Source organism: Eretmochelys imbricata, chromosome 7, assembly GCF_965152235.1.
Source record: "Eretmochelys imbricata isolate rEreImb1 chromosome 7, rEreImb1.hap1, whole genome shotgun sequence".
Taxonomy (NCBI): domain Eukaryota; kingdom Metazoa; phylum Chordata; order Testudines; family Cheloniidae; genus Eretmochelys; species Eretmochelys imbricata.
The window spans coordinates 31,875,499-31,897,789 of NC_135578.1; the positions used below are offsets into that span (position 1 = coordinate 31,875,499).

At 43.9% G+C, this 22,291-nt stretch overlaps 1 protein-coding gene across 3 annotated transcripts in view; it reads right to left on the reverse strand.

Annotated features, from left to right (window-relative positions):
• The window catches only part of POLA2 (DNA polymerase alpha 2, accessory subunit), a 46,615-nt gene that overhangs the window by 2,465 nt on the left and 21,859 nt on the right, over nucleotides 1-22,291 (reverse strand). The window contains exons 12-17 of one of the 3 annotated variants that reach the window (XM_077822566.1): nucleotides 19,433-19,471; nucleotides 18,807-18,880; nucleotides 8,968-9,076; nucleotides 6,362-6,468; nucleotides 2,575-2,634; nucleotides 1,730-1,856 (exon numbers count right to left, since the gene is read on the reverse strand). In XM_077822566.1, the coding sequence (XP_077678692.1) occupies nucleotides 1,730-1,856; nucleotides 2,575-2,634; nucleotides 6,362-6,468; nucleotides 8,968-9,076; nucleotides 18,807-18,880; nucleotides 19,433-19,471 (516 nt within the window). The remainder of the gene's footprint in view (nucleotides 1-1,729; nucleotides 1,857-2,574; nucleotides 2,635-6,361; nucleotides 6,469-8,967; nucleotides 9,077-18,806; nucleotides 18,881-19,432; nucleotides 19,472-22,291) is intronic. The other 2 variants (XM_077822567.1, XM_077822569.1) reach the window with 2 other exon arrangements.

The window sequence follows — 22,291 nt, forward strand, 5'->3', positions numbered from 1 at the left end:
CATTTACTTTTGAGTTAATCACATGAGTTAACTGCAATTAATCAACAGCCCTAGTTTCCAACTCTTCAGGTGCTACTGTAATATAAATAAATTATAATAGTAAAATCCCAACTGAGAGTGGGGCCCCATTGTGCCTAGTGCTGCAGAGACATATAGTGTGAAACAGTCCCTGCCCCAAAGAGCTGACAGTCTAAATAAAAGATGGGAGATGAAACAGAGGCAGAGGGGGGGAAATGACTTGCCTGGGGTGACTGAGTCAGTAGCAGAGCCAGGAATAGAACCCAGGGCTCCTGATTCAAAGTCCTATCCACTGAACTATATTGCCTCACAATACAGCAGGTTCCCAGTTGGGCTGCTGCATTCCAATAATATTTTGACAATTTTAGCCCTACAGCAGCTGCAAACCACAAGGCTGAGTTTGTGCTTTTACAGCTCCTCTAGAATCACAGACATTGTCAGACTGGATCAAGATCTAGCCCATCTAGCCCAGTATCCAATCTCTGACGGTGCCAATACCAAATGCTTCAGAGAAAGGCGAAAGAAACCCTGCAGTTTAAATATAAACTGCCCATAAGGGGAGTTAGAGATAGTTTTATGTCCTGCTTCAGGAGGTTTACTATCACTTCCAAAACTCTTGGTTATGTTTTGATCCGTACTAGTGTAACTCTAGAGATTCTTGTTATCCACATAAATGCCCTAATCCTTTTGAAATCCTGCTAAGCTCTTTAACCTCTCTACAGGTTAATTTCAGTGGCAAGGAGGCAACAAGGCTCTCATTGCTCCCACTGTAATTCCTTAAAAGTTTCTCCACATCCTCAAAAACATTTTCACTGAAGACTAGAGATTCTGCTGTGACATCTAACCCCTTGCCTACAATGAGAGAGTTGCAATGTAAAGTCCCTTGAGAAGGTCTGTGCTGACTTGATCAGAGGTGCCAAGGAAAAGAATCTAAAAGTGAAAGGACCTGTTCGCATGCCTGTTAAGACTCTGCAAATCACTACTAGGAAAACACCTTGTGGTGAAGGTTCTAAGACCTGGGATTGTTTCCAGATGCGTATCCACAAGAGTTTCATGGACTTACACAGTCCCTCAGATTGTTAAGCAGACCACTTCTATCAGTATTGAACCAGGTGTAGAAGTTGAAGTTACTATTGCTGATGCCTAAAAGCCCGTCAGCTACTTTAATAAAAGTTGATTTTTTTTTTTTAAAAATTACAAGAGCGAGGGAGTTACAGTAATCAATAGTTTCTCTCAGCTAGGGATGGGAAAAAAACTGGCTCACCAAATGAAAGAGGAAGATCAGTGTGGGCGCAGCCTTCACTATCTGAAACATAGGGAAGTCTAGTTATGCAGATTAGCTGAGTAAAATTTTCAAAAGCAATTAAGGAGCTTAAAACCCATTTTTCAAGTGACTTAGACACTTCAGTGTCCTGGATACTTCTGAAAACCAATGCAATTTCAGCACCTATGGCACTTCTAAAAATGGATCTTAGGCACTGTTGAAAATTGTATCGAACATTTGTGGTATTGAGAGCAGAGAAATGGCATTAACAGAGCTGAGCCCCATTCCTACCACTCATCTTGCTCTTCCTGTAGGCTGAATTCTATACTGAGGCTGGGGTTCTCAAAGGCAGCCACTTCCCAAAGAATTCCAGCAAGCGATGTGTGCCTAACTCCTTAGGCACCATTGAAAATCCCAGACAAAAATGTTTACATGCCCCCAGCTTACCTTAACAAAATATCTCAGCTCAGATGGAGCAACGAGGACATCCGGGGTGACTGGCAAAGGTACGTAATTATAGAAGTTCTCATAATCGACATTCATCTCCTCCGAGGGAGGGTAGAGTGGGTAATAACTGCATGGATCAATATTAAATTACTGATTACACTTAAATACACCACCTTTGCTCCATTCTCCCCACACACCTTGCTGTCAGCCAGGTGACCAAGTATCAGTCCCACTCCTCCAGCAGCTTAAGGCTTGTGCATTGTGCTGTTAGCAGCGTCTCTGTTTACAGAAGCAGAAAGTTGTTCAAAAATGAAACTGAAGGCCTGATTCTCTGTTACCATGCTCCAGGCAGAACAAAATCCAGTGGCTGGAAACTGAAGCTAGACAAATTCAGACTACAAATATGGTACACATTTTCAACATTGACAGAAATTAACCACTGAAATAACTTAGCATTCTCCATCACTTGGAAGAGTCTTTCAATCAAGACTAGATGTCTTTCTAAAAAGATATGCTTTAGCTCAAAACTTACAGGATCAAGGCAGAAATTATTGGATGAGATTCTTTGGCTTGTGTTAAGCAGGAGGTCAAACTAGATGATCATAACGGTCCCTTCTGGCCGTAATGTCTATGAATCTCGTGGGATCATCTACACCAGCGCAGGGCAGGTGTAAAACACTACCAAGTCAGGATGGTGGCACTTTTATACCACTCTCCACTCCTATAAGTGATTACACAAAGTGCTGGCAACAGAGTATAAGGCCCAATATATCAGTGGCAGGTACCTGTCACTTTAGACAAGGAAATGTCTTGGGATAAACTCTAAATCCAGAAATTGATCTCACCTCCTCTGTGTCAGAACATGCTTAAGGATTCGGGTGAACCGGTCTGAGACACCGGAGGAGCTGTTTTAAGAGAAACATCCAAAATTTAGCTACAAAAACCAGGGGGGAAACGTGTCTCTTAAGAATAAGGTAATTTCTTTACTTTCTAATGAGCGGATGGTCTTGTGGTTAAGGCACTGGACTAGAACTTAGGACATTTGGGTTCAGTTCCCAGCTCTGCCACAAACTCCTGGTGTGACCTTGGGTAAGTCACATGGCCTTTCTATGCTTCAGATCACCGTCTTTAAAATGGGGATAATAAATTTTCCCTTCTGTCAGTCTTGTCTTCTTAGACTGTAAAATTCTTCATGGCCAGGATTGTATAGTAGGATTTGCACAACACCCAAAAAAAACCAGGGCCCTGATCTTTGCTAGGGCCTCTAGGTGTTACTCTAGTACAAAATAATAGTAGTCCTTCAACCAGCTAACACAACAAGTTTAACTTTGTTTTTACATTCTGTTAAGAACCACAGACTCTTATTAAAATAAAATTCTCTAATTTAAAACAGACACTTGACTTGTGAACACATCTTAACATGCTGCAGCTAGGAGAAAAACGCCTTGAGAGAAAATGCCATCCAAGTTTTATTTGGCAGGCAGGATGCCAATGAAACCGAGTCTGCAAGGAAACAAGGAGTGCATGCTTAATTAAAATAACCCCGAGGACACTGCAGGAGTTTTACAGTAGCTTATTCTAGCCCCAAATTTCTAAAGTTCTGCTAAGATTTGTATTATGGTAGTTCCTAGAAGCCCCAATGGTGAGTGGAGTTCCAGTGTATGAGGCACTGTACCCTGTAAGCATAAAAGACAGCCTCTGTCCCAAAGAGTTTACAGTCTAAATAGACAAAGAGTTGGAGTTGAAAATGGAGGCATAGAGAGGGAAAGGGATTTGCTCAAGAACATTGGTAGAGCCACGATTAATACACAGGTCTCTTGACCTCCTCCTGTGCAGTGCCCTATCCACTATGCCCCACTAGCTCTGATCAAGTCTTCTTTATGCTACAGAGTTTTTCAAAAATCCTATCCCCAAAACAAAGACTCCGCAACTTTGTAAGCAGGGGCGATAGGATAATGGAGATGGGTGATCTATTCAGGGTTATATTTGATCAACATGCTTTGGGGCTGCATTTGATACTACACAAACCCAGAGTCCTGTATTGGGTTTCCAAGCCAACGAGACAACAGTTAACTGGCAGGAATTTGGAGAGAAACAACCAAAGGGCTGAAAGGGCTGGAGGGAATGATTTATGAGGGATGATTCACATGAAGAAAAATATGCAGGTCTTGACTAGACAATGGCTATAGGAGTAGGGGAGATAAGGATAAATGCTGACAAGTATTTGTAAACACCAAGGTGGGCATGGAGTTGTTTAAGATGGTCAGTCAGGTATGTGCATGTGGTGCACACCCAGAGGATGCACTCAGTACCTCAGAGCTTGTCTGTGTGCTCAGTCATACTAGTTTAACTTAAGGAATTATTTTAAACTCATTTAGCCAAACTGATACAAAAGACTGTTTGAACACACTTCTCTTAAGTTTAAGTCAGACTTAATTTGTTTTAGCTATGTCTTCACTGACAAAAAGAGGTATGTTTTTACAATGGGATAAATAATGTGTGTTAGCTAATCTGCTGTAAAAACATAGTAGAGACAAAGCACTTAGTTTAGGGAGGCACTGTGGCCTAATGGGCAGAGGGCTGGACTGGGGCTTAGAAGACCTCAGTTTTATTCCTAGCTTAGCCACGAGCCTGCTGGGTGACCGTGAGTAAATCACTTCTCTCTGCCTCAGTTTCCCCATCTGTAAAATGGGGATAATAATACTTTTTAATGTGCTTTGAGATCTGCTAATGCAAAGCACCATATAAGAGCTAGAAATTACTGTAGCAAAATGAGCTGCTCTTAAAATAAGTATTCAAACAGTGGTTTGCACTAGCTTAACTAAACTGGTACAAGGCAGTGCATACATAAGGCCTCTGAGGAAGGTCCACACTGCAGCTAGGAGAGAGCCTCCCTGGTTAGGCAGACTCGTGCTAGCAAGGCTCGAGCTACCAGTAGCAGAGCTCAAGCTAGAGTGCTAAAGACAGCAACATGGACACACTGGCTCAGGCTGGAGCTCAGGCTCTGAAGTTAGGGGGCCAGGTGGACTTGAGAGCCCAAGTCAAAAAGATCCACATTGCTATTTTTGGTGCACTAGCTCTAGGTCTACTAGCATGAATCTTTCTACCTGGGTTGGGAGTCCCAGCTGCAGTGTAGGAATACCTTACAGCTGCTACAGCCATTGTCCTATTTAAAAGTGCGGCAGCATGGAATGCCTAATGTCATCCTAGAAGGCACCAACTCCCAGCTTCCTTGTGTACCTGGATGGGGAAGTAAACATTGGCCCCCTTCACACACATTCCTTCTGGCTGTCTCTTTTCAACACACCCCTATAAGCAATATTGTGGGAGATTAACAGGGGAGAAAGAAAAACCACTGAATTGTGCAAGAGAACTGGAACTCCACATAGGACTGGGAGTCAAGCATTTCGCTCCTATGACCTGAGCATGTGACTGGCCCTGGCCAGCAAGCACACACATACAATTTAACATGTGAATCCCTTCAAATGTTCCTTCCCCTCCATTGTGTGTCACAGGAGTTCAACCACCAAGTTCAAACAAAAATGCCTTGCTACAGCCAATAACATTCCCCCCCCAGAACAACTGTATTGCAGCAAAATACCATGAGAGGTCTGGAATCTTGCTCTCTGGTCAGTTGTGACTACCCAGATGGGACTGCATGCAACGACATGGACACAGAATAAAAAGGACGAAAGTAAGTTTAGGCTTTGTTTACCCTGGGATTTTAATCACAGATATATTATGAGTCATTGCAGTACAGTAGAGCCAAGAGGCCCGGGCCTCGTTGTGCTGGGCACTGCACAGACACAGAAGCCCAAAAGAGCTTAGAATTGAAAACTATAGGGTGGGAAGAGAAACAGAAGCACAGAAAGGGGAAGTGACCTGCCTGAGGTCAGAGCAGGTCAGGGGCAGAGCTAGGAACAGAAGCCAGGTCTCCCAAGTCTCAGTGCCCTAAGCACAGGTGCAGCTGCACCAGTTCAAACCCAGTGCAGACACAATCTTCCACTGAAGATCAAAGGGCTTTGCAAATAGGAATTAAGCTCCTCTGCAAGGTATCATCCTTATTTCACAGACCGGCAAAGCAGCTGTTCAGCATCGCTAGCACATCAATGAGTGTTACTCAGATCTTGATTCCCTTGCATGCAATTACTGCATTACTATGCAGGAGAACCCAGAAGCGTAATAAACAATGATGGGACTACACAATAAAATGCAGCCCTATTTTGACTGGCTGCTGAGTAAGGTGCTAGATATTAAACAAAATGTATAAGTGTTAATAAACAAACTAGTAGTTTTTTAAAAGACTCTTTTGGCTCAAATGTGAATCATCATCTTTCAGATATAGGCCCTGACCCACAGGTAGTGTAAATCTGCATTGATTTCAACAGGGCTACACAACAGTCACCAGCTGCTGATGACCCATGACTTTTTCAACTCAATATCCCTTTAACCCAGTGTACTTCATTTTCTCTGCAAGCTTCTGCTGTGTTATGGCCTGGTAGAGGTGACCAAATGTTTTCAATCAAATTACATGAGCGTTGGGCCCCACAGCTGGTCTCTGTTAAACTAGGAAGGACTTTTCCAAGGAATTGTTTACCCTAAAGTTTCACAGCTTGTTCTAAGCTCACATACCTGCTAATCTCTTCAGCACTCATATGGAAGAGCAGGTCTGTGGAAGTCAGGCCAAAAATGACTCCATTTATTGCCAGAGTGCAGGGGTCGGACACAAAGTGTACTCGCTGAAATGAGAAAAGAAAGGGCAAAGTGCACTTTGGATTCAGCTGTTACCAACATCCCCCAGCTTGATGAATGGGTTTATGAACAGGGTGAGCTGGCCCTTTCAGGGGAGTTGGGCCCCATCTGTCATCCAGTTGATCATCCATGTGATGATTTTGGCTTTGGGCCCATGGTTAGGTCAGGTGACCAGAAACCACATGATGGTAGCTGGGGAGGGGGGATGTTCCGTCAGAAAGTGGGAGATCAAGGGCTAGGAAGGACCTATGGGAGGTCTTTCCAGAGTCTGGAATGGGCCTGGCAGAACTCCTTTTCTCAAAGAGTAAAGAGACCCAAAGGGGAGCCAGGGTCAGGGAGGACTGAGGAAGAGGCTTTCCATAGCAGCCAGAGGGAAAGACCTGGCTGGAGCTACCTGCAGTGATGGGCCGGAGAAAACTTCTTAAGAGGAGATTAGGAGTAGAGAAGGGGCACACTGGAGCCCCATGGGACAATGCTGGGAGATTCTGGCTTAGAGTTGAACAGTTATTTTATGTTAATAAACCAGAATCCAGAAGGGTAAGAGTACTCCAAAAGCACCAGTTGTGGCAATTTGTTTGACTGGGGAAGGAGGAAAACTGAGGCAGTGGCGGGTGTCTGACACCATGAGGCAAGACCATGTTAAACCTACAAAAGAAGTTTAGTGAAGACGAGTTGTGAAAGGCACTATTCCAGATACTTTGTAGCTTAGCAGACTGCTTCTTTCTATGGACTGAATAGAGGGAGGTGTTTGGGGAATTCAAAGGGGAAAAATAGTAGTTTCATTTTAATGAAAGCAACAACCTCTTCCACGGAGAAACTTTTCTAAATCTTTAGTGATTGTCATGGGGTTTAATCAAGCGATAACCGTGCCTACGGATACGCCACAGTGGGTCTTACCTCTGTAATGACTCATCTACACAGGAAAAATTACCAGAATAGCCATTGTAGAAAAGCTCTCTATATGGGCACTCCTATTCCGAGACAAGAGTCCCTTTTTCCAATTTAGCTTAATCCAATTTTAAAAGTGGATTGCACTAAATCAGAAAAAGGCACTCGTACCCCAGAGTAGGAGTGCCCATACAGGGAACTGTGCTACAATAGCTATTGTGGTTTAAATTCATACCCTATGTTATTCTGCAATAATTTTCCCATATAGACAAACTTTAAGGGGAAACGTTGTCGGTAAAGCTGTATGACTAACATACAGCTCATTGCAGCTTCACAGCTGTATGCTTGATGTCACAATTCCCCACCTCCCCAGTCATGCAGAGTTAAGTGATGTGGATTTCCTGGCAACAGGCACAGAGATAGTTTGTCACCTTGTATTTCATTTCCCACCCATTTCCTCATGGGGTATCTGAGCGTTTTAAAAAACCACATGGTGTAGGGTCTTAGATACAGGACAAGGAGCCAGCACAGCCCGAGTTCTGTTTTCAGCTTGGTCTCTGACTAAAGTTTCAGCTCTGCCTTTACAAGAGGACAAATGATCTGACAAAGCTTTTCCCATTTCTAACTTCTATGAATTTCTGTTCTGGGCTTTCAATTGTTCTGTGCACCTTCCCCCAACAGGCTTAAATCTTTCATTTTTGCTGCACATTGATTGTACCAGACCGTGGAATGAGTGAAATGACCAGCTCTTTAGCACCCAGGCCAGGGTGAGTATCCCACCAAGGCTCAGCACTGTGAGTGATCACACTCTATTGAAAGAAACAATAAAACTGAGCAAGATTTTTCCCAAAAGTGACTAGATTTTCAGAGAGTGTGCGAGCACTGTACTTCCAGGTGGTGCTGTTGCATAGTCTTCCAAGTGAAGAAGTTTTGATACTTGGAGAGAAGCATTATGTTTTGGGTTATACAAGTGGGTTTTGGTTTTTTTTGTTTTTTTTGAGAGCATCAGCTTCAGGTGAAAGGGAACTTCAAGAGAGTTTGCTCTCTGCCTTGGACTCTGCTTAAGAGTCAATTAGTTGCCCCCTGGGAACCAAGGATTGGTAGTGGGCTGAGTTTCCTGAAAAAAGGAATTGCCATGCATGCCATTTAACCATCTCATGTCAGGACTGGTGTACATGTGTAAATAAATATACCTGGACTAGAAGTCACTGATTTCTCTTCCACTGGGAAGCAGACTTCCAAGGCCCGACATCTTCTATTGCTCAGCAGAGGGACAATGTATCAGAAGTGGGGAAAATGTTTCAGGTTGGGCACCCAAAAAACGCAGTTCCTTTTGGAAGTCTTGGAAGCCAAAAGTTACATTATATAAGGAATCCAAAGGATTTCTAGTTTTAAACTTTGATTAAGCAGGCTGTGTAGCAACTGATCAAATTCACTTTGCTCTTCGCCATTTTCCTGTTTGGGTTGAAATGAGAGACTTTTCTTTCAGGCTCCTGACCTGGCGGTCCAGCAAACAACCCATCAGTCACTTTCTCTCTCTTAAGTGAGCTAGTCAAAGGAAAAGTAAACAAACTAGGTGGTTAGCTATCGGAAGTTACCTGTTTGTCATCTTTAGACAGCTCATAGCAGCTGAAAGGCGGCTGAGGATATATGTAGTCATGGTGCACATCTCTCAGCGATGGTACAAACACGAGCTGTGAACCAGCACTGTTGGCAGAGGAAAGAGAAGCATTCTAAGAGAGAGACCAGGAACCTAAGAACCCAATACTTGACAAACTAAGCACATCAATACAACAAGTTTAGAGTCCTCCACCTCTTAGTGTGGAAAGCCTTTGAAATTCATTACACAGGAAATTGCAATAATAGATCAGATCTTCCAGAAAGTTGATCTAGACAAGAACCCAAGGTTCTGGAGCACAAAGCTAAGTCTGTTACAGGCTCCCTCTGAGAGCTTGGGGCAAACCACTGAGGCCAAGACTTTCAGAAGTGACTAATGATTTTTGGCTGCCACAATCTGAAACACCTTAAAGGGGCTCGATTTTTTCAGTAAGAGGATGCTCAGCGCTTCTGAAAGCCAGGCCACTTAAGGAGTCCAGCTGCGCACTCCAAAAAAAAGTCACTAGTTGCTTGTAAGCCTTCAATTTAAATTGGTGACTCAGTTACCCATCTATAAAATGGGTCTTTCCCTTTTCCCCTTTCGTCTGTATAGACTGTAAGCTCTTTGGATCAGGGACTGTATTACCATATGTCTTCACTGCAGTTAGCCCAGATGATCGGAACCTGGTTAGCCTAGCTTGGGGGTATCTGCCGAGCCTGATGTGAACAGTCAAACTGCAAGCCATACCCAAGTCATTCTCTCCTCACTGGTCCTGCACTAACTTGTGTGAGTGTTGATAGGATTTCTGGGGGCATGTCCCATGGTTCTTTGTACTGCCATAAGATGAGCTGCTCTATGATTCTTTCCCAATGAACTGTGAGAGAACTTGTCTGTCCTTCTGGCAGACAGGGAGAATTGTGGGAGGACCATCACCACGTCAGTGATTTAGCTTGCGTCCTCACTGCGAAGTGGGCAGTTTACTAGTTCAAGTGCGAGTGGAACCTGAGCTTTAACCAAATCCCCAGCTGGGCTAGCTAGTTACATTTTTTACACTGAAAATATCTCTTATGTTTAAGTACAGCTCATCAGTTGGGGGCTCAGTCTTGACTGGGGCCCATAATACAAACAATCAGCAAACTAGTTTAAATAGTCTATCCCTGCTGAAATTGCAGCCTGAGGTACAAGGGAACCCTTCAAGTCCCAGCAGTTCTGATCACACCAAGAAAAGGGATTGCTGTGCATTCATTAGGAGATAAGATAAGTAAACTAAGGAGAAACTCCTGTTCACTAGTGAAGAGTTAAGATTGCCTTAGGATTCCTGGAAACAGCTATGCTGCCACAAACCTGATTTTGGAACCAGATCTATAGTTATTTCTTTAACCATCAGATGACGCATCCATTCAAAGCAATCTGTTGTAATAATGAGACCACGAGAGAGTTACGTGATGGATACAAGAAAGCTCAATAGAAGCAAATGGAAATGGGTGACAGGATGGATCACTTGATGATTATCTGTTCTGTTTATTCTCTCTGGGGCATGTGGCATTGGCCACTGTCGGAAGACAGGCTCCTGGGCTAGACGGACCTTTGGTCTGACCCAGTATGGCTGTTCTTATGTTCTTAATGGCCCGTTATAAACCTGAAGGTTAAAAATCAAGGTGTTTGGGTTCCCGTTGCACAGGCAGCTACAATTCTGTTGGTGGCACTGGTTTAATTGTCATTGCTACTGCTACAGAAGAGGAAAAATAATGTCTTTACGAAGTGATGAACAACAACACTTCTAGGAGGCTACTAATTGGTTTCAGGGCCTCACTGGCAGATACTTACCCATCTCTTCCTTCCCAACCACAGGAATACATGAATTGTCAAACTGGATCAAGTCAGTGATCCAGGCAGCCCTGTATTCAGAACCTTCTACTTCTAGGGTAGAGCTCATCTGCACAGGAGACAGAGCTTTCTCAGAGGCCAGTCTGAGACTGGGAACAGATTCACCCCAGGAATTAAGGACCATCCAGAACTTCCATCTTTGGCTCCAAGTGCAAGGCGTGCTGCTCTGACATGCTTTCTTTAACACACCCAGGCCAGTGCATACATTTAAAAAACAAAAACAAAAAACAACAAAAAAGGAAACTAACCGCACCCAGACAAAATAATGTCCTGCACACAATACTCCTCTTAGGGAAAGGATGGGAGAGACAACCACATATGATAGATTTAGACATGTCACTTAATGCATGTATTCAGATACTAGAGTGATGAGGGTGGAAGACCATCTAGTTCAGGGGTTCTCAAACTGGGGGTTGGGATCCCTCAGGGGGTCATGAAGTTATTACATGGGGAGTCGTGAGCTGTCAGCCTCCACCCCAAACCCTCTTTTGCCTCCAGCATTTATAATGGTGTTAAATATATTTTAAAATGTTTTTAATTTATTAGGGGGGTCGCACTCAGAGGCTTGCTATGTGAAAGGGGTCACCAGTAAAAAAAAAAAAAAGTTTGAGAACCACTGATCTAATTCTTATTTAGCACTTTTCATTAGTAGATCTCAAAGTGCTTCAGTCTTGAATGTATTTATCCACACAACACGCCTGTGAGATAGGGAAATAAGATAAGAATTTATATAGAATAGAATCCTATCTCCAATAGTGCCCAGCTGTTTCAGAGAAAGGTGCAAAAACACTGCAGTAGATAGATGTGAGATAATCTGCCCCCAGGGAAAGTTTCTTCCTAACCCCATCAGAGGTTGGGCCATGCCCTGAACCATCTGTTGCTGTTGTAGTACCCCCTATACAAATTCCACTCTCCAAAAAACCATTCGGAACAAGAGCAAACTCTTCATGTTTCAGTGTATTAGCTGATCACCAGCAGAGGGTGAAACACTTCCCCTGTTCCATAGTACATGTAGATGCATTCTGGGAGTGGAATTACCCCTTCCTCTGAAGCAACCTGCAACAGCAGCTATCAGAGGACAATGGACTAGATTGGCCACTGGTACTCTCTTGTATGGCATTTCTATGCTCAGTTGGAAGATATGCACATGTGCAAAGAGCTGAGCAATTTTTTTTTTTTTAAATTAATCCCAATATACCACGCAGCTTTGGTAGTAAATGCTGACACAGACAGAGTCAGGTCACTAGCTGCTTAAATATTCCTCTCTCAGAATCCACATTCAAATACAATTTGTATTGTGCTTTTTAAAAAGGGGAGGTATTGACGCAATACCAGTGTATGACAGACTCTGGCAGCAGATGAAAGAACCTGGTGGTGCGCAGCGCTCACCCCAAGGAAAGAATGTCTTGTTTGTTCTTTGTTTTCTCCCTTCCTCCTTCCCCCACCCTCACCCAGGACCACACGAGAGGGAGATCAGAGAGGATGAAAGCCAACAGCAGATACTGTGAGGCCCCCAGCCCAACTCATCTGGGTTTAATGCAGGGGCTCGGGTGGAGGAAGCTGGGGAAGGGACAGGAAAGGCAGTACTATCACTAGAGGTAACTGGCCAAGCAACAAGTCATCTTTAACCATACAGCTACACTGCTATAGAAAGCCTTAAGTGAGTCTACACAGCCTTTTGCAGTTACAATGATGTCAGTTAAGGGTGTAATTTGTAATAAACTCTTCATACTGAAAAAAAAAGTATTTTTGCCAATATAGCTTATTTTTTTCAGGGAACTGGTATAAGTTATACTAGTAAAAGCACTCTTTGGTCCGCATAAGCTGTGTATACTCTAGTAGGGTTTACCAGCATAGCTATCAGCAAACCTTTTCTAGCTTAGAGTAGGCCTCGGGATTCCAGTTTACAGCCTCTTACAGTATACCTCTGCTTATGTGAAAGACTCTGGGTTGGGAAGTAGGAGGGAAAAAGAGGAGAAGAGAAGGCAGCACTATAATTTATTTCAGCAGCATCTAAGGGCCCCAACTATGATCAGGGCCCCACTGTGCTAGGCATTGGGCAGACACACAGCAAGATCGTCCCTGTCCCAAAGAGCTTACAGTCTAAATGGACAAGACAGAGGCCTTCTCTACACCCAGAATTCATATAGCTATACCTTTTTAATTAGGGGTATGATTTATAAAACAACCAACCAACCAGATATTAACCCCCACTTTCCCCCCAATGTGAGTACTGGAATAGCTTTTTCCCCTTCCTGTACAGGAGTAAGGTATAAATAGACAAGCACATTTATACTGGTGTAACTGCATCCACACTAGGGGAGTTGTACCACTTTAACTATACCGATACAGTTAAGCAGTAAAACATGTGTTAAGACAAGCCCAAAGAGTGGGTGGGGAAACAGAAGCAGAGAGGTGAAGTGACTTGCCCATGGTCATACAGCGAGTGAGTGGCAGAGCTGGGAAAAGGATCTTACTCCCCATTCACCACCCTCTCCTGGCGACAAACTGGAACTGCAGGTCAAGTTACAGCACAACTGAGTCAAGGGACCCTAGTTACATAGGCTGACTCTGAAACACGGTTAAAGGGCAGCCCACCCTATGAAATGGGGGAACAGTATTAGAATCAGGACAGAGGACAGCTGTATCCCTATTCCCTCTTGTGTACAATGGCACTTGGAAGACCAGCTAGCTGGTTCTTCAATTTGTTTGGTGTTAAGATCAGTTATGTTTCCAGACAAGATAGGAACAGCCAGATGTGTATTGAACTACCCAGTAATTTAGCCGCTGGTCTGAATTCAAGAAAACAGTTTACTTTACATTATGCTTCCTCTCTATTCAAATTTGAGGAGATATCAACAGGCCAAGCTCATCTCCTCCAAGCAAAAGGTATAACTTTATTGGTGTCAGTCTGGAGTACAGTTGCTTAATGAAATGAGTAAGACAGGGGTTTTCAAACTGGGTGTCGGGACCCCTCAGGGGGTCCCGAGGTTATTATATAGGGGGTCACAAGCTGTGAGCCTCCACCCCAAACCCCACTTTGCATCCAGCATTTATAATGGTATTAAATATATAAAAAAGTGTTTTTAATTTACAAGGGGGGGCGGTCGCACTCAGAAGCTTGCTATGTGAAGGGGTCCACAGTACAAAAGTTTGAGAACTGCTGGATTAACATCTCACTGCTGAAGATGTACTAATGAGATACAAATGTTGATTCAAAGTCAGGCTGCTGGCAGGAAGTGGCTGTTGTCAAGGGATGATCAAAGGGAGGGGCTTGCCATGCTGACTCACTGAGAAACCAGCCTCCTTTTCCATTTATCAGATGGTTAACCGGGAGTAAATTAAAGTTGTAGGGGACAACTTCTCCCCTATTGTTCAGGGAAGGCAAATGCCTCCAAAATTCCCTCTACAAGACAGGCTGGAAGCATGCACTTCATCCAGAAGTTTCAGTGTATTTCTCTGTAAGTCTACCATGAAGGAGACTACGACAAAAAAAATTAGGCCTAATAGTCTACACTGGGGGTGCCTCTGCATGCAATGGGGCCTGTCGTCTAGGCTATGAACCACAATCTACATTGTATCTGTGCCAATCACAGCTTTCCCCTGGTCTACACTAGAAACACATGTCGATATAACGACGTTGCTCAGGGGTGTGGAAAATCGTAGTTATACCAACCTTTAGGCAGTGCAATGTTGATGGAAGAGCTTCTTCTGTTGACATAGCTATACCTCTCGGGGAGATGGAGTACCTATGCTGATTGGAGAAGCTCTCCAACCCAGTGGATAGCGTCTTCACTTGGGCTGTTGATTAATTGCAGTTAACTCACGTGATTAACTCAAAAAAATTAACTGTGGTTAAAAAAATAAATCGTGATTAATCGCACTGTTAAACAATAGAATACCAATTGAAATGTATTAAATATTTTTGGATGTTTTTCTACTTTTTCAAATATATTAATATCTATTACATCACAGAATATAGAAGTGTACAGTGCTCACTTTATATTATTTTTATTACAAATATTTGCACTGTAAAAATGATAAAAAATAGTTTTTTTCAATTCACCTCATACAAGTACAGTAGGGCAATCTCGATCATGAAAGTGTAACTTACAAACGTAGATTTTTTGTTACATAACTGCACTCAAAAGCAAAAAAAATGTAAAACTTTAGAGACTACAGTCCACTCGGTTCTACTTCTTGTTCAGCCAATTGATGAAAACAAACCAGTTTGTTTTAATTTATGGGAGATACTGCTGCCTGCTTATTTACAATGTCACCTGAAAGTGAGAACAAGGGTTTGCATGGCACTTTTGTAGCTGGCGTTGCAAGGTATTTACGTGCCAGATATGCTCAACATTCATATACCCCTTCATGATTCAACCACCATTCTGGAGGACATGCTTCCATGCTGATGATGCTCGTTAAAAAAACGGTGCGTTAATTAAATTTGTGGCTGAACTCCTTGGTGGAGAATCGTATGTCTCCTGTTCTGTTTTACCCTCATTCTACCATATATTTCGTGTTACAGCAGTCTCGGGTGATGACCCAGCATGTTTGTTTTAAGAACACTTTCACAGCAGATTTGACAAAACGCAAAGAAGGTACCAATGTGAGATTTCTAAAAATAGCTACAGTACTCAACTCAAGGTTTAAGAATCTGAAGTGTCTTCCAAAATCTGAGAGGGATGAGGTGTGGAGCATGGTTTTAGAAGTCTTAAAAGAGCAACACTCCAATGCAGAAACTACAGAACCTGAACCATCAAAATGAAAATCAACCTTCTGCTGGGGGCATCTGACTCAGATGATGAAAATGAACATGCGTCGGTCCGCTCTACTTTGGATGGTTATCAAGCAGAACCTGTTATCAGCATGCACGCATATCCTCTGGAATGGTGACTGAAGCATGAAGGGACATATGAAACTTTAGCGCATCTGGCACATAAATATCTTGCAACGCCGGTTACAACAGTGACACACGAATGCCTGTTCTCACTTTCAGGTGACATTGTAAACAAAAGCGGGCAGCATTATCTCCTGCAAATGTAACCAAACTTGTTTGTCTGAGCAATTAGCTGAAGTAGGACTGGGTGGACTTGTAGGCTCTAAAGTTTTACATTGTTTTATTTTTGAATGCAGTTATTTTTTGTACATAATTCTACATTTGTAAGTTCAACTTTCATGATAAATATATTGCACTACAGTACTTGTATTAGGTGAATTGAAATATACCATTTCTTTTGTTTTTTACAGTGCAACTATTTGTAATCAAAAATAAAGATAAAGTGAGCACTGTACACTTTCTATTCTGTGTTGTAATTGAAATCAATATATTTGAAAATGTAGAAAACATCCAAAAATATTTAAATAAATGGTATTCTATTATTATTTAACAATGCCATTAATCACAATTAATTTTTTTAATCGCTTGACAGCCCTAGTCTTCACTAAGCTCTACAGTAGCGCAGTTGCTGCAGAGCTGTAAGTGTAGACAAGTGGTTTGCTTGTGTAACACTAGGGATTTGTACACTAGGTTATACCCATAGGCAGCTAAAACCAAGACACGGCCTTAATCCCAAAATCTACATGAGCCAGCAAGTCAATGAAGATAGTCCCTCTCCAGCACCTCTGCCATGTGTAACTTCTATGCTCTCCCAGAGTAATCAAGGATGTTTGCTGCTGGCTACACAGAAACCCCATCTATTTTTGGCTTTCTACTCTTCCTGAAATAAAAAGGCTCCCTTTTCTCATTAGTACCTGCCCTTCCTTTAGGCACATAGCTGACATGCTGTGTTCACAGCCCTGTCTGTTTGGAAGAGAGTCAGTAACTCCACCCATACGTTACACTTCCACCAACACTATTTCTGGGTTTTAATCTTTGTACTTGTGGTCTGCAGCTATCTGACTGTTGGCAGCTTTAAGGAATGGGGAAGAACTGTTTTTGGGGTGGGGGGAAAATAGGATAAACTTTAGGAAAGGAAAACTCAGGTATGACATCAGGCAAGAGTTATGAACAGTCTTCCACTTCCCTTGGGAAGACTAACTGTAAGCACATAAAGAAAACTATCATGTCATTTTATTCAGTATTTCTCAACCTCTTCTGGTTCACAAAAGTAAAAATTGTTTAAATGATAAACTACTACTACTACTACATTTAACCTCACAAGCTTTAAAGGTTTTGAATGCCCTGAAGTTATTCTGAAAAGTTTCTTCTCTTGGCTTTGGATTGTAATAAAATGTTCAATGCCTCGTGACCCTGCCCCAGCAGTTGCAACCCACCAGTTAAGAAATACAGATCTAGTTCACCTCCCTGGCAATGCAGGGATGTTTGTCCATTTATCAGTTTTGTAGTCTAGTTTTAAATGTTCCAAGTGATAGGCTACTCAGACTTACGAGAGAGAGAGAGAGAGACAGAGACAGCAGATGGGAACAGTCACACACGAGCAGTAAAGGGACTATTATTAAAATTATCTGTATCACAGTAGAAACTAGAAGCCCCAAGATGAACCCCACCCCCCGATGTTGGATGTTGCACAATCACAAAGTAGGTCTTCACGGCAGAGTTTGCTCAGGTGATTGGCACCCAGGTCTGAGCAGCCACATTGCAAGCCATACCTGAGTTATTCTCTTCTCACCCGTGTTGCTTTCTCCCATGTGGCTCACTGGATTTCTAGGGGAGTATCCTGTCATCCTTTGTGCTGCAGTCAGGTGAGCTGCTCTATTTCCCAGTGACTTGGGGGAAAACTCGTATGTTCTTCTGGGAAAATGGGGGGAATTGCGGGAAGGCACTGGAAGACTATCAGCACTACTTCCTCAGTGCACAGTGGATGGGTTACCAGCCCCGAGCGGAACCTGGGCTCTAACTTACCCCACACCAGTCAAGCCAGCTAGCCTGAGCTGGAAGCACCACTCAACTCAGGTGAGGTGTCTACATGTGTGGATCGGAGGGCATTGGGGCAACACCCAGGTAAAAACCTCAGCTAATTCTGCAGTGAAGTTATACTCACAGGGAGAGAGTCTCTGCCCTAAAGAGTTTATCTTAACTAATGGTGAAATTTTCAAAAGCACTTAGTGACTTAGAAACCTAAGTCACATTTAAAAAAAAATAAAAAAATCAATGGCACTTAGGAGTTTTTGAAAATTTTACTGTACATTTGTACAATGGGGCATGACCTGGCTGACTGTAGTAGGACCTACCTGCATCAAAGTGATAAATCATCTAAATGAACATGAGAAAGGAAGGATAATTACACTTATTTCACATGAGGAATTGAGGAACAGAGAGACTGAGGGCTTGTCTACACTTGAAACTCTATAGCAGCACAGGTACACCACTGCAACGCTGACACTACCTATGCTGACAGGAAGCGTCATCCCATCGTTTTAGGTAATCCACCTCCCCGAGAGGCACCAACTAGGTTGACAGAAGAATTCTTCCATCGACTTAGTGCTGTTAACACTAGAGGTCAAGTTGGCTTAACTATGCTGCTCAAGGCTGTGCATTTTTCACAGCCCTGAGTGACGTAGATAAGTTGACCTAACTTTTTAGAGTGGAACAGGCCACAGTGACTTGCTCGAGATCACACAGCAAGTCTCTGGCAGACCATAAAATTGACCCCCTTATCTCCACAATCCCAGTCTAATGCCCTAACTACAAGGCCATTCTTCCTCTCAAAGGCAGACTAGAGAATCAGACTGGTTTAGGCTCTGTATTGTGAAACGAACCATTTTCTAGTAACCTAAGGAAGGGAGAGGGAATCGGGTTTCATGTGTTCTAGTCCCAGTATTGTCATACACTCATCTGCGAATGTGGATGAACATATCTCTCAGCACCTCCCTGAGATACAGCACGCACAAGGGATAGAAAATTTTTTAATTCAGTCACGTTTCCCAATGCTTTCAAATCCTTGGATGGAAACTGACAAAAGAGCACAAAGGCTATTTAATACTTACCTTCTTGTCCCTTCAATTATCATCTTCAGACAATGTTTAAAGATATCCTCAAATGATCCAATAAGTTGACCATTCTACAGACAAAGAAAGAACAACTTGATTTGTTACAAGTTTTCTCTGAGGAAAGTCACATAGACCATGCCAAGAGCAGAGTTCAGCCAAACAGACTGGGAAAGACTCTGGTAGCCTCCCCACTCCCTCAAGGAACAACGGGGAGATGCCAACCAAAGTTGAAGGTCATCCTTTAAAAGGCTGCCCATAAAGTTAATAAATCCTGGTTTCATTTGGTAACATGGTGATAGCCTCCTAGAGAGGCTGGGATTCATCCACATAAAGAAGCCATGGATATTTGGGTTGCCTGGCAATTCAAAGATTCTAATGGGCAGTAAATACTTTGGACAAAACTCATCTAAATTCTTGGGCAAACTCAAGGAATATCCCTCCATTACTGTTGTACCGGCATTGCCTTTGATGTGCCATCACTCTGAAGGGACATGCAACAAGGGGTAGGAGAGCCTTCCAAGGACCTGCTCCATAGCAGCCCCAAAGATGTTAGCTCATGGTATTTACTAGACCGCAGAGAGGAAATGCATGTGGATCCTCAACTCCCTTGGGGAGCAACTTACCTCAACTTGCTCGTGTTTAGCATCGAGAAAAGGACCAAACTAGAAGAAAACAAGAAGTCAAGAAAGAAATTCAAAGAGAGAAAAATCTATCCCTTGCATCCTGCCTGCTCACTGACTTGTGCTCCAGCCCTGAATTGTGACCAAGGCTGCATTAAACATAGGTAATATACAAGACGCAGCTGGCAAGAAAGTTTTCTAGAGACTTGGAGCCAAGACTCTTGGGTTCCATCTCCTGGCTCAGGGAAGGTGTGTGGTCAAATGAACAACAACGGAGGAAGGAGAGCCAGGATTCCTGAGTTAAGGAGAGAGCATAACTTAGTTGATGATAGCAGTGGACTGGGAGTCAGGTCTACTGTGCAGAAATGGGCATAGAAAAACTACGTCACTTTGCCCTCTGTGCCTCAGTTTCCCCACCCAGGGGCTAACATCTAACTGGAACCCTGGATACCTGGGTTCTAGTCCCAGCTCTGCTACTGGCCTCTGAGTGGTGTTAGGCAAGTCACTTTCCTCTCTCTGTGCCTCAGTTTCTCCATCTATAAAATGGGGATTATGTTACTTGTCTCCTTTGTAAAGCACTCAAGAAGCTACAGATTAAAAGTGTTATCAGAGCAAGGGAAGCTGTGTGATTGATCATATACTGGGAAAGTGCTTTGTGATCGCTGAACAATGGTTTTGCAACATTGGATACAAATGGTCCATTTACTCAGTCTATTGGCCATTACCAGCTGCTTTAGAAAGAGGAGCCCCTTTCAAGACAACTATGGGGAAGTTTTCTTCTTAACTACAGACAGTTAGTGTATGGCTTCTAATCTAAAGGAGGAGGGTTCGTCTCTTAAAAAAAGTGACCCCATCTAATAAATTGTCTGAAGGTATTTTTTTTATTTGTTTGCTCTGTCTGAAAAGTTCAAGTCAAGTCCATTGGTACTATCCCGTAATCTTTACTAACAAGACCAAAAACCCATGTCAATCTGAACACGTGTTTCCCCACTCCTGAGACAGAAGGTTCTATAGAGTCCTAATAGCCCACGGTGTCCAGATAAAAATCAGCTTAGGCCGTGGATCGCCTTGTTCTTCTTCGAGTGCTTGTTCATGTTCCCATCAGGTGTGTGCGTGCACACTAGCCGGAAGATTTTCCCCTAGCAGCAACTGTAGGATTGGCCTGGGTGACCCCTGGAGTTGCGCCTTTATGGCGCCCAATATAGAGCCCTGCCTACTCTACACCCCCTCAGTTCCTTCTTACAGCCAGTGATGGTAGCTGGAACTTCCCCTTGCTCTTCTCGTGCTTTGGCAAGTGGATTAACAGTGCTTTATATGCTGTACATAGTTAGTTTCCAGTAGTTACTATAGTTTAATAAAAAGAACAGGAGGACTTGTGGCACCTTAGAGACTAACAAATTTATTTGAGCATAAGCTTTCGTGAGCTAGTCTTCATAAGTTTCAGTTACAGATGGTCCCCTATGTTTTCCCCCTGCATTTGTTATCGGGGCATGCTGCGATTCCCAGGCTTTAAGACTTGCCAGATTTGTGTGAAGCGCATGCCAAAAAGGGACCCCCAAAACTCCTGCTTAGGGTGCCTGGCCGAGGGTCATCAGAAAGACCACTGCAAGATCTGTTGGGAATTCCAACCAAGAACCATTAAGGAGAGGGAGCAGCGTCTCAAAATTTTCCTTATGGAGGCAGCTCTCCGACCTCAGTTGGACCTAGGTGCTGGTGATCCTGCTTCCAGCACATCGGCTTCGGGGAGAAGTGATCCGGCGCCATATTTGAAGGATCCGGCGTCAAAGAAAGATGCTGGCAAGGAAGCTCAGCACGGTCATGGAGTCTCTTGGGGACATTCCAGCCTTCGCCACCGGTCCCAATCACCAGCGCAGAAGAAAACGAGGTCACAGAGAGGCCAATCTCCCTCAGCAAGACCCAGGGACCAGCCACCAGCGGCACCTCAGTCGGGCCATGGCTCAGGGACTCAGAGTGGGGCCACGCTGACTTCTGCCCAGGTGAGGCAGTCGAGTCCGGGCCCATCTCGCTCACCACACCCATTGGAGCATCTACAGCTCTTGTATACCCCAGAGGCTTTCGAGGCAGCGCAGGACCTATTGAGGCTCACAGCGCTGTTCTCTCTGCCAAGACAGGAGAGTGTCTCGGCACCGCAGGTTCCATCCTGGCACCCCGTGCAGCCTAAGAGAAAGCCAGCGATGATGGCACGCTGATCCCCATCACCTCGGTACCCTTCTACTCCAGCATCCCCATCCTGTGAGCACAGTCGGTCCCTTGCTTCTCGACACTCTACCTCGAGAGGAGTAGCACCACCCTGGTCCTCCTACTCAGAGTTGGACTCATACCGCTCCAACTATAGTGGGAGCAGAAGATCCTCCTCACAGCATCATAGGCAGTCCTGACCAACACAGTGGACCCCTCAATGACAAAATCAACCACAGTGGCGCTGTTGGACTCTGTGGGCTTTCCATCAAGCCCAGGGTCAGAGCCAGGGGTCCCACTTGGGTGCAGCATCAGTGGTGTCTGCAACATTCGTTCTGCCATGATTGGCACCAGAGCTAGTGTCTCGGTCATTAACACCGTTATCTTTAGCAACGGAGGCATCAGTGGCCCCGACTGCGGCTATGGCACACCCTCGGCACTGACGCTACAGGAACCCTGGCACATGTTGCACCAGGTGCCGCAACCAGCATGGGGCCTGACACCTGTGCCTTTCACAGCACCATGACCAGGCCAACCTACTGCAGTTTCCATGGGGTCAAGAGATCCCTCAGGTGGGGACAGTAGGGAGCAACCACCTCTCCTGGTGCTCTCCTTCTCCCCACAAGATGAGGCCCTAGTGCAGGGGTGGGCAAACTTTTTGGC